Source organism: Lampetra fluviatilis, chromosome 10, assembly GCF_964198595.1.
Source record: "Lampetra fluviatilis chromosome 10, kcLamFluv1.1, whole genome shotgun sequence".
Taxonomy (NCBI): domain Eukaryota; kingdom Metazoa; phylum Chordata; class Hyperoartia; order Petromyzontiformes; family Petromyzontidae; genus Lampetra; species Lampetra fluviatilis.
This window is the reverse complement of record NC_136284.1, coordinates 10,471,338-10,484,505: the sequence shown is the minus strand read 5'-3', so window position 1 is coordinate 10,484,505 and position 13,168 is coordinate 10,471,338. Positions and strand designations below refer to the sequence as shown.

General features: G+C 50.2%; 1 protein-coding gene across 3 annotated transcripts in view; it reads left to right on the top strand.

Moving 5' to 3' along the window:
- The window catches only part of SUGCT (succinyl-CoA:glutarate-CoA transferase), a 35,007-nt gene extending 23,534 nt beyond the window's left edge, over nt 1–11,473 (top strand). Inside the window, exons 13-15 of one of the 3 annotated variants that reach the window (XM_078860491.1) lie at nt 1,885–1,948; nt 6,460–6,506; nt 8,862–8,890. In XM_078860491.1, coding sequence (XP_078716617.1) covers nt 1,885–1,948; nt 6,460–6,497 — 102 coding nt within the window. In that variant the 3' untranslated portion in view covers nt 6,498–6,506; nt 8,862–8,890. Of the gene's footprint in view, nt 1–1,884; nt 1,949–2,830; nt 2,997–6,459; nt 6,507–8,861 lie in introns of those variants that run through there. The other 2 variants (XM_078860490.1, XM_078860492.1) reach the window with 2 other exon arrangements.
- Nucleotides 11,474–13,168: the final 1,695 nt, after the last annotated feature.

Below are 13,168 nucleotides of genomic sequence, written 5' to 3'. Positions count from 1 at the left end.
GATGCTCCATTGGAGCAAGCGCATTGTGAAGAATGTACTTATATAACGAGGCCAGAGCCCGCAGCAGTTGCCTCGTTTCTTAGCGAGGCCACGGAACGCGCGTTTGGACCGCGGCGGGTGTAGTCATAGAATACGCAACAGCGGGCGTGTATGTATGTTGCATGTATGTTGTATGTATGTTGTATGTATGTTGTGTGTATGTTGCGTGTATGTTGCATGTATGTTGTATGTATGTTGCATGTATGTTGTATGTATGCTGTATGTATGTTGTATGTATGTTGTATGTATGCTGTATGTATGTTGTATGTATGTATGTACGGTATGTCGAACTTCTTTGTCGCACCATACGGAGCCGCCGACCGTGCTAATTGGGGGAAGGACAACAAAAATAAACGCAAAAAGCAGTTCTAAAGAAATGAGTTTTCAATCTGGATTTCAAAGTGCATAGCTCCATTGGCTTCCTCATATCGGAAGGTGTGGGGGTGGCGGGAGGGGGGCATTCCAGACGGCCGCAGCAGCGCAGAAGGCACGGTGGGTTGGCCTTGATCTTCTCCAGGCATCTGCGGAGGTGAATCGTTGCACCTCTCCAGCTCAATGGAGCCTAATTCTAGATTTGAAGCTTTCGTGACTGCAAGGATTCATATTCTTAGGTTTTTTCGGTAAAATCACGTAGGTAAAAAATAAAAATTAATAAAAGTTAAATAAAAAATAAAATAAAAATCACGACGTTTCGGAGGCAACACAAGCTTCCGTCTTCAGGTGGAATCGTCACAGCACGATTGCTGTTACTTGATACAGCAATCGTGCTGTGGCGGTTCTACCTGAAGACGGAAGCTTGTGTTGCCTCCGAAACGTCGTGATTTAATTTATTTTATTTTATTTAACTTGTATTAATTTTAATTTTTTACCTACGTGACTTTACCGAAAAAACCTAAGAATATCAATGGAGCCTCACCACTCTGCTGTATTTCACCAGGCGGGAGACCCCCGAGTCCAATCTCGTCATTTGTGAGCGACTGAGGCATTTGTAGTTCCAGAGGGAAGATTTCCGAGGAGGGCTGCTGATTCTGTTCACCCCGGATAATGCGGCCACACAGTTCCTCTAACTCGTTAATCACGGCATCATAAACTCGTATTTATTGTATGTAAAATTATAATGATGATAATAATTAATATAATGCCCTATATTTACCAAAGAGAGTCTCACTGCTTCTCAACATTATTTTATTCAAGAGGGTCATTGCCTTGGGATACGTTTGGCTGTTGCCACGAGCGGCTGTTTGGCTCCACGTGGGAGAACACGGGAGGACATACTAATAGGGTTTTTCCCCTTTTTTTTCTGGCAACAAAACTGACACCATATGAGACTAAGCTCTAAAGAAAGCTGTCTCTGGTGTGGATTAATCAGTTTCAAAGATAATGCATACATTATCAGAGTATTGTTTTTGTTTGCATTTGACTGCAAGTATTGTGGTTAATGTAAACATGATTCCTTGCAAAAGGTGTCAGTTTTGTTGCCAGAAAAAAAGGGGAAAAACCCTATTAGTATATTTTGGTACTGGCAAAGGAGGTCCCATGATGTAAACACGGGAGGAGCCAGAAAGAACCCCACCACGAGGGAGAAACACTCAAGTTCTCCGCACAGATGGATTCAAGGAATAATTTCTGTACCGCCATCTCCTGCCCACTCGGCTGTCCAGGTCTGCAACACCTTGGCTTTCCCAGGTAGCCTGCCATGCAACCACGAACCAGGCTCAACAAAGCCTCGCTCGCTAGGTCTGGCAAGTTTGCGCACGTTCAGAGCAATTTGGTCATAGGTCTGAACAGAAAAACAACCATTGTCCTCCTCGTCTAAGTATTTGCTTTGTTGATTTCTCTGTCTAGGTTTTACACAATGGGTTAATTCAGCACATGGATCATCCGACTGCGGGCCACATAGCGGTGCCAGGTATGAGACACACAAACACACTGAGGTAAAGATCCCCATTTAGCCTTGGAGACTGTTGAGGAAAGTGCACCTCGTGCGCAGATATTTAAGACCTGTTTAACACGTTCACTTTCGCGACCAATATCATCCATTATATTGAAGACCCGACTGGCACATGAGTGGTGGTGTTGCCAGCACTACGCACATCCGACCGCCTTTGTGTCCCCAGTGCCGCAGTCTAGTCACCGTACCAGGCACTAGCTTAAGGCTGAGTCTACCTATGCGAGGCCCGGGACCAGTTGAAGTATCGCGCACCGCTGATATTAGCCGCGGCCCAACATTGCAGCCTCGCTGTGCGCCACCAACGTCGTGACTCCTGCCAAAGAAAGGGCTCAAGCGGAGAATTGCCCCGGAGGAACCAAGCCACACGCACACCGCACCGCGGCGGCGGCGGCGGTGTTTGGCACGCGCAGGACTCCTCCGCCCGCCCCACTTCACACCTCGCCTCGCGCGCTCCCAGGCGGAGGCGCGGGTTCCGAGGGTTCCGGCGAGCGTGCCCCCCGGGGTGGGAGGGGGGGGCGTGGCCTCGCTACACTCGCGTCGCACGCGGCGAGCTGCGGGTGAGCGGCTTACGAGAAAGACTGGGTGTGCCGCCAGCAGCGGACCGTCTCGGCATGCCCGCTCACCGCCTCGCCCACGGGGGGCGGCCTACGCCAACCGCGCCCTCAGATGAATCGCGCGAACGCACCGCTCGCTGCGCTTCTCGTTCGCCAGCTCGCGACCCATATCGGCGTGGTGGCAACAAGCCCGCGTGGGGGAGGCTCTCATCCAGCAGTGGATTGATAACTCGGTGTCTAATTAGTGTTTATTTTTTACCCCACCACACCTGGGCGGCCGGTGGAGGTGTCCAGATGTCGCTTGCCTGCGACGCCCATTAAAGCTCAGCGGCTGCCACTGTTGCCCCAGCTGCTGCTGCTGCCGCTGCAGCAGCTGTTGCTGGGAAGAGACAAACGCACGGCGGTCGCCAGGGGAAGGCCCCTGCCGGCCTCACCGTGGCGACGCGGCCGCGAGCGTCATCACGCCCCTCCGCGCTCCCGTGGGAACGCCGCTGCCTCCCCCCCCCCCCCCGCCACGGGAGAGAGCCGGGCACCTCCGAGCACGGAGGACGGAGGCCGCTCACGGTCTCACCGCCCGGCAAGGGGAGGTGGGAGTTGGGTGGAGAGGGGGATGACCTGCCCCACCACAAGTGGTGCGAGATGGTGGCGAGATGTTAACTCGCTCGCCTGGTCGTGGGTTCCATCCCGGCCCTGACGCCTGCTTTGTATTTGGACTTTGCGTGCTCTCCACTTGGTCACGTGGATTTTTCTCCGGGTCCTCCGGGTTTTCCCGGCACATTTGGAAACGACATGCTTTTAGAGTATTTGGCTGCTGTAAATGTGCACGTGATAAGCCACTTCGTTGGGCTATCATTTGTGGCCAGGTGGCTTTTCGAAAAGAGCTGTGTAGGTCAGTGGGCCTTACCTGGTAAAATAACAAAAAATAGTTTTCGTTTTCATTTAGGTTGACTCTCATAGCTTGTGCGCGGTGGGTGTGGGGCGAGGAGGGTGTTGATGGTGTGACGATAGAGACGATGGCCACGTGGATCAGCCGTATGGCGAGTTGCTCGCGATTGGAAGGTTGCGAATTCTCATCCTGGTTGGAGATTGAATCGGCTCATCCGCGGGTCGATGAAATGAGCACCACGTGGCAGGGAAGTCGACGGTGGTTGTCCTAAGGATAGATTCACCACCACAACGGGAATGTGACATTTACACTGCCGGCTGAGGGCTGTAAACAGGCAATGAGCACCGCCTCAATGTTCATTTGCGCATGCAATGACTTTGACTTATTGACATAATTATAATAGTGGCGATGATGATGAGAGTGAAGATAAGATTGGTGATGATGTTGCTTACAATGGTGATGAAGATTATTATAATGATGAATGGCAATGATGATGATGAGGATAATGGTGACGGTTTTAATGACGGAGATGACGATGATTGATGGCAAAGATAATCAGGATGATGATGATGATGATGGCAAAGGTATTGATAATTATGATGGTGACTTATCCTAATGATGACTATGATGATGGGCGATGGGCATGATCGGTTAATGATGAATGATGATGGGTGATGGATGATGATTATGGATGATGATAATTGATGGTTGATGATAGATGATGGATGATGACGGATGATGATGATGGATGATAATTATGATGGATGATGATGATGGATGATGATGGATGATGATGATGGATGATGGATGATGATGGATGATGATGATGGATGATGATGGATGATGATGGATGATAATTATGATGATGATGGATGACAATGATGGATGATGATGATGGATGATGATGATGATGGATGATCATGATGATGGATGATGATGAATGATGATGGATGACAATGATGGATGATGATGATGGATGATGATGATGGATGATCATGATGATGGATGATGATGGATGATGATGGATGACAATGATGGATGATGATGATGATGGATGATGGATGATGATGATGGATGATGATGATGGATGATGATGATGGATGATGATGATGAATGATGATGGATGATGATGATGGATGATGATGGATGATGATGGATGATGATGATGGATGATGATGATGATGGATGATGATGATGAATGGTGATGATGATGATGGATGATGATGATGATGGATGATGATGGATGACAATGATGGATGATGATGATGGATGATGATGATGAATGATGATGGATGACAATGATGGATGATGATGATGATGATGGATGATGATGATGATGGATGATGATGGATGATGATGATGATGAATGATGATGATGATGATGGATGACAATGATGGATGATGATGATGGATGATGATGATGATGATGGATGATGATGAATGATGATGATGGATGATGATGATGATGGATGATGATGATGGATGATGATGGATGATGATGATGGATGATGATGATGATGATGATGAATGATGATGATGGATGATGATGATGGATGATGATGATGGATGATGATGATGGATGATCATGATGATGGATGATCATGATGATGGATGATGATGGATGATGATGATGGATGATGATGATGAATGATGATGATGATGGATGATGATGGATGATGATGGATGATGATGATGAATGATGATGATGATGGATGATGATGATGAATGATGATGATCATGATGATGGATGATGATGGATGACAATGATGGATGATGATGATGATGGCTCATGATGGATGATGATGATGGATGATGATGGATGATGATGGATGATGATGATGATGGATGATGATGGATGACAATGATGGATGATGATGATGGATGATGATGATGATGGATGATGATGATGAATGATGATGATGATGATGGATGACAATGATGGATGATGATGATGGATGATGATGATGATGGCTCATGATGGATGATGATGATGGATGATGATGGATGATGATGATGGATGATCATGATGATGGATGACAATGATGGATGATGATGATGGCTCATGATGGATGATGATGATGGATGATGATGGATGATGATGATGGATGATGATGGATGATGATGGATGATGAAGATGGATGATGATGATGATGATGATGGATGATGATGATGGATGATCATGATGGATGATCATGATGATGGATGATGGATGATGAATGATGATGATGGATGATGATGAATGATGATGATGATGGATGATGATGGATGATGATGATGAATGATGATGATGATGATGGATGATGATGATGAATGATGATGATCATGATGATGGATGACAATGATGGATGATGATGATGATGATGATGGATGATGATGGATGATGATGATGATGATGGATGATGATGATGATGAATGATGATGATGATGATGTTAGATGATGATGATGGATGATGATGGATGATGATGGATGATCATGATGATGGATGATGATGGATGATGATGGATGACAATGATGGATGATGATGATGATGGATGATGATGATGATGATGGATGATCATGATGATGAATGATGATGAATGATGATGATAATGATGATGGATGATGATGGATGATGATGATGGATGATGATGGATGATGATGGATGATGATGGATGATGATGATAATGACGGATGAGCCGGAGTGCGCTCACGATGTGTGGAGCGGCTCAACGCCATTCTCGTGTGGCTCGGGTGATGGATATAAAAGCAATGCTGCTGCTGATGCTGCTGCTGCTGATGGTAAAAATGGTGATGATGAGGATGATCATGACGATGACAGTGGAGATGGTGGTTTTGCTGATGATGACAATAAAAATAACAGTGATGATGATAGATGATTACAATGGAGTTGATGATATTACTTATTCATGGCCATGATAATCAGGATGATGGTAATGATTATGACTGTGGTGGTTATGATGATGATGATGATAATGATGAGAAAACGTTTACTCTGCCCAGTAATTGAATCCACACATTTGCTGTGCAGCCTCTCTGCTGTTGCTGTTTCTTTACCTCCAGGGCTAGGGTTTCTGGGTGGGTGATTCGGGCAGAGGACCAAGGCGCAAAGCCTCCGGGGTCTCCAGAGAGCTGCACAGTTTGACGAGGATGCATCACCAAATCACGCGCGTTAACCGCAACATAAAACAAAAATCTGCTCTTGAATGGAATGTCCCTGATTCGTGACAGTCGTAAATCCCAGAGTGCCGGTTCACTCCACTCTCAATCGTTCTGCACACTCGGACCACGAGATGTGGACCTCGTAGCTGGGCGGCCGGCGGTATATTGGCCTGGAACTCGCCTCACTCAACTACTCACCCACCCACTCACCTCGCCTACTCACCCACCCACTCACCTACTCATTCACCCACTCACCTACTCACTTAACTCACCCACCCACTCACCCACTCACCCACCCACTCACCTACTCACTTACCCACCCACTCACCTACTCACCCACCTACTCACCTACTCACCCACCCACTCACCTACTCACCTACTCACCCACCCACTCACCCACCCACTCACCTACTCAGCTACTCACCCACCCACTCACCTACTCACCCACCCACTCACCTACTCATCCACCCACTTATTTACTCACCCACCCACTCACCTACTCACCTACTCACCCACCTACTCACCCACTCACCCACCCACTCACTCACCTACTCACCCACCCACTCACCTACTCATCCACCCACTCACCTACTCACCCACCCACTCACCCACTCACCCACCTACTCACCCACTCACCCACTCACTCACCTACTCACCTACTCACCCACCCACTCACCTACTCACCTACTCACCCACCCACTCACCTACCCACTCACCTACTCACCCACCCACTCACCTACTCACCCACTCACCCACCTACTCACCCACCCACTCACCTACTCACCTACTCACCCACTCACCTACTCACCCACCTACTCACCTACTCACCCACCCACTCACCTACTCACCCACCCACTCACCTACTCACCCACCCACTCACCTACTCACCCATCCACTCACCTACTCACCCACCCACTCACCTACTCACCTACTCACCCACCCACTCACCTACTCACCCACCCACTCACCTACTCAGCTACTCACCCACCCACTCACCCACCTACTCACCCACCCACTCACCTACTCACCCACCCACTCACCTACTCACCCACCTACTCACCTACTCACCCACCCACTCACCTACTCAGCTACTCACCCACCCACTCACCTACTCACCCACCCACTCACCTACTCACTTACTCACCCACCCACTCATCTACTCACCCACTCACCCACCTACTCACCCACCCACTCACCTACTCACCTACTCACCCACCCACTCACCTACTCACCTACTCACCCACCCACTCACCTACTCACCCACCCACTCACTCACCCACCCACTCACCTACTCACCTACTCACCCACCCACTCACCTACTCACCCACCCACTCACCTAATCACCTACTCAATCACCCACTCACCTACTCACCCACCCACTCACCTAATCACCTACTCAATCACCCACTCACCTACTCACCCACCCACTCACCTACTCACCTATTCACCCACCCACTTACCTACTCACCCGCCCACTCACCTACTCACCCACCTACTCACCCACTCACCCACCCACTCACTCACCTACTCACCCACTCACCCACCCACTCAACTACTCAGTGGTCCAACTCACTCACTGCCCAGTCTCGAATATCACTGTGCGATATTCGAGACTCTTCACAGACATTTAACCCGTGCAGTAGAAAATGCAAGACAGAGGTGTTTAACAAAGCTTACAATGTATACACATTGCATGCTCGTGATAGCCTAGCTGATGAAAGCTGCGAGTTCACGAACGTACTTACCTCGCGCGAATACCTGGGCACAGCATTCTGCAGCAGCTGTCTCGTTGAGATGTGCATGCACCTATGTTGAACTTCTTTCGCACCGTACGTAGCCAACCTTGCCAAACGGAGGTTGCGGCGATTTATCACTGAACAGGAGAGTGTGTGTGAGTGTGTGTGTGTGGGGAGCGGTAGTGTAGCGGTTAGCGCGCTGCGCTATGAACCCGGCGACCCGAGTTCGATTCCCGCTCACAGCCAACACCAGTGACGATTATCTGAACCTGTTTCATGGCCTCCCCTAGGTCGACTCAGCCTAAAATGAGTACCTAGTGCGATGTTTAAACATCGCCGCTAGGGAGACAAAGGCGGCCGGGCGTGGTGTTGGCCACCCACCCCCTCGTGTGCCGTGCCGGCCTTCACAGGTGCTCGCTAACAGCACTTGCCCCAACAGTATGTTGAGGCTATACGGGGGATCTTTATCTTTGTGTGGGACAAGTAAGAGATGTGGGCTTTCGATAAGTGCCCCCCTCCCCCCTCCCCGCCACAGGGCCCCCCGTGCGGTACGGGGACCACGAGGAGGGGTACCCCGCGGTGCCGCCCCCGCTGCTGGGGGAGCACACGGGGGAGGTGCTCACGCGGCTGCTGGGCTACAGCGACGCCGCCGTCACCGAGCTGAGCCGCGACGGCGCCGTGTCCCTGTGAGGACCCCCCCCCTTCCCCCCTTCCCCCCCCCCACGGGGGGCACGTGGCCCGCCTTCGTCGTCGGCCAACGACCCGTCCACTGCTGGATGAAGCGAGCCGTCGACGTCCCCCCGTTGTCTGGCGATGCGACGGACCGCGTGACCCCCGTCAACGCCACGAGCTCGCGTCGCGTCTCGCTCCGTCTCTGCGCGACCCCCGTCAACGCCACGCCTGCTCATGTTCTGGATGATGCTGTTGATGGTGCCACCATCAGTGTCTTCAAGGAGGATGTCGGAGTGAGGAGGTGCGATGGTTGAGTCCCGAAGGAGGTGTTTATTCAGCGACCCCCGTCAACGTCACGAGCTCGGGTCGCGTCTCGCTCCGGCGGTTGACCTCTCGAGCGTCGTGGATTTACGAGGAGCTGTCCATGAACGTTGCCGTTTTATTCGTGTAATGATGTCGTTCTGGTGGTGGTGGTGTTAATGGCCGTGACGCCGATAAATGATTGCGCCGTAGTTTATCGCAATCAGATGACAAATCAAGAGTGACCTCGCAATGACGAGCGCTGGGGAATCACTTCACTGTAAATTGAGATAATTGCCAGTGACATCTCCCCTGGGCTCAGAGCACCTCTCATCTCACCCCCGCCACCCGCTCGCCCACCGCACCGCCCCAGGGAGACAGATCCGGCAATGATGACCAGTGAGCTCCCTCGGCGAGGCGGAGAGAGCGGCGACCGTCACTAAATAATGGCAATGAATAGCGACGTTGATGGCGGTTTATTGAGGTCGTTATCCGGGCCATCCGTGGTTGTAATTGGACGTTGAGGTGGTTGAACCAGATAGCTTGCGTCAGGAGCAGCGGAGTGGCCCTTTTACAACTTGCGTGTGATGCCAAATTGTTCAGGAGCTAAATGCCAATGTCGAGGTGTGCTCGCCACGAGATCGCTTCAGGAGAGAGTTCGCGTCGTTGTGCGATTCCTCCTTCATTGAAGGAGCGCAGGCTACAGTGGGGTTACGATATGGCCCGTGGTTTGGGTTGCGTGGCCTACAATCGCACAACTGTGCCTTGTGCCTTTAATTTCTCATTCATGAATCAGATGTGTGACAATCGGCCTGCTCATGTTCTGGATGATGCTGTTGACGGAGTGAGGAGGTGCGATGGTTGAGTCCCGAGGGAGGTGTTTATTCTGGACGACCGCTTTGTTTGTTCGCCAGCGTTCTTCCGGATCTGGATGAGATTCTCGGATGGTTCAAGTTCATGTACTAGGTATAGCCCTGTGAGCCATTCGGCTCTTGAATCGGGTGCAACCGCAACAAACAGAAAAACAAAAACATGAACAAAAAACATCTTAAAGTGAAAATGTGACTAAGTGCAAACAGAAATCCAAGAAAAGACAGCAAAACATTGCAGACAAAAATCACCGTACACCAACGCTGTGTGCAAAAATCCCAGTGGGATGCAAGTAAAACAACCAACAACAACCACAAGACAACTTAGATTAAGGTCATCAGTCTAACTCTGTACTACAACAAACGAACATGGCTAAACCAATATACTTTTCGAAATCACCAAAATAAAGCCATGAAAGCAATGAAACAGTGATCATAGGAACTGTGACGGAATTTTCACAATAAATGGCATAAACAGCATGTACTACCAAAACCTTGCAGCCATAGCTGGCTGCATGAGTCACTCCACAACAGCAGGAGCATCAATCGGAGTATTATAATTTTTCAATGCACCTTTAAGATCATGGTGACTGCAGCGCAGTGCCCAGAAAGGGGATCGGGCCTTGAGTCGGCGGTGACGAACATTGTTGATGTCTCGCTTTTCGTTTGCAAGAAATCGTTTAAATGTCTTGGCAGTTTGCAAGCGGAGCTGTGTATCGCTGTGACGATGCCTCCTTCGTATTTACGAATCGGGCATTGAGTCATTACACGTTCCATGGTCTGTTCTGCGCGACCGCAAGTCGCGCTCTGATGGGATATTTTTTTTTCTTTTTCCACGTTTTGCATCATCAGGTATCCGCATCTGCTGCTGCTGCCATATTTTGTAGCGGTGTCGGGTTGCTGCCCATACGCTTCGTGAAAGATCAAAGGCAGGGACTTGCGTGAGTCGAGATGTCTTCTCGAGAACGCGGACTCTCTCGATTGGGTTACGGTTAATTTGGGCCAAATACGAGGATCGCATTTGAATAACAATCAAGCTCATCTGTGGTTGTCAAGACTAATGGTGATCATGATTGTTACGTAATGTATATCGTATGTACGAAGAGACATGGCAGATTTAACCAGGACCTTCAAACCTCCCATGAACTCTATTAAACATTAACAAGCGTGGGGAGCCGAAACCAAAAAAAAAACTACTTGTAATTTTTGTTATCGGCACATACAAAATGTAATTTATCTTTAATTAAATTATAGGACACGCGGTGTACTGTACACGTAACCCGCAGCTGTGCGTGTGCCCATGATGAATTCGCTATGTTAAATAAAGAAATAAACATTTTATTGCTTTCTTGAGCACAACATCACATGTTTGTTATGTTCTATAATAAGCGGTGAAGCGCGCTGCACTATGAACCAAGCTACAACCGAGTTCGATTCTGGGCCACGGTTATCATCAGTGGCAGTCTTGAGAAATATGCAACCCCCCTCTCTTCATCAATCCTCACTCAACCGGCGTCGTGAAGTATGGTAAGAAACAACCGCCCACGACCGGCATGCTACGGCGGGTTGACGCCTTCATCCAACAGTGGATTGAGAAATATCTGTAAGTCATTACCATCTCTCCACACAGGTTCACAAACCGGCTCTTGCGCGCACCTCCAATTTAGGACGGTTGGCTACGTACGGTGCGAAAGAAGTCCAGCGTAAGTGTGCGTACATCATCGGCCCCATCAAGCCCATCACCTTGATCCTGGTGCGCTGTAGCTAACAGCCCGAGGTGGACACTTCGCGCTGTACGCTCTGCGCATCGTGACTCATTACGCCTAACAGATGGGGCTCACGACTCCCAGGGCCGCGCGACGCGCACGCGGTAAGTTGCCAGTTGAACCTGGCGCAATTATTATTACAGTCGCCGCTCCTCGTGTGTGGCTCCCTCGTGGCTTTTCCCATCCCTCCTACCGCCTCCTCCTCCCTACCGCTTTCCTCACTATCACCCCCCCCCCCGCTCTTCCCCCACCCCCTCCCGTGCAATGAGTCCCTTGGGTCCAGGACGCGAACTCAGACCCGCCCCTATACAGACCCTGACAGCCACCACCACCACCACCAATCAACTATCCACCCAACACGCACACACACCCACGCGCGCACACACACACACACCACACACCCCACACACATCCTCCAGCCCCCACCTCCGCACTCCTCACCAAAGCGTCAGACTCCGCGGCACCAAATCGCCTCCGGCTCTCTCCAGCCTCCTTCTAAAAGTCACTCTCGCCAAATTCGCTCTCCGCTTTGCCCTCACACACAGACGCACACACACACGCGCGCGCGCACTTTGCTCACACACACGCGCGCGCATTCTATTAGCACGATTGGCTACATACGGTGCGAAAGAAATCGAACATACGTACAATTTGGGGCGTCTTTCTATTATAATTCGTTACGTAGATGCATTGTTAACGTGGACTCCGATGGCTTTCATTGGAAGATATTGCGACACGCAGTGTAGAGCAATCGAAGGGGAGTTATCCTTAAAAGCCACAAACCGCGTTTCGTGAGATGACACGGGACGTCATTGTTACCACCACTGCGACTTCACGTAGCTTGAGGAGCACAGAAGAAAGTTGACTCACCAATGTCCGGCTAGTGCGACGAGCTTTCATGGCTGGTTGATGACCATCATCATCACCACCCACCACCACCATCATCATCATTGTCGTCATGGGAGTGATGATAGCGCTGACGGTGGCATTATCGGCGATGCTGGGCTGCGCTCGGAGCTCGCAGCCGATGGACAACCTCTCCCTCTCATCGTCCACGCGAGTCCAAATTCCCGACGCGGGCGCTTGCTGGACCTGTTCCCTTCCGCTCCAACACGAGCTCCATCAACGTCGTCACCATCACGAGGCGACGACTCAGCAGGAGCAGCAGCAGCAGCGTCGACATGAACATCAGGATCGTCAGCACTACGACCATCAGCAGCAGCAGCAGCAGCAGC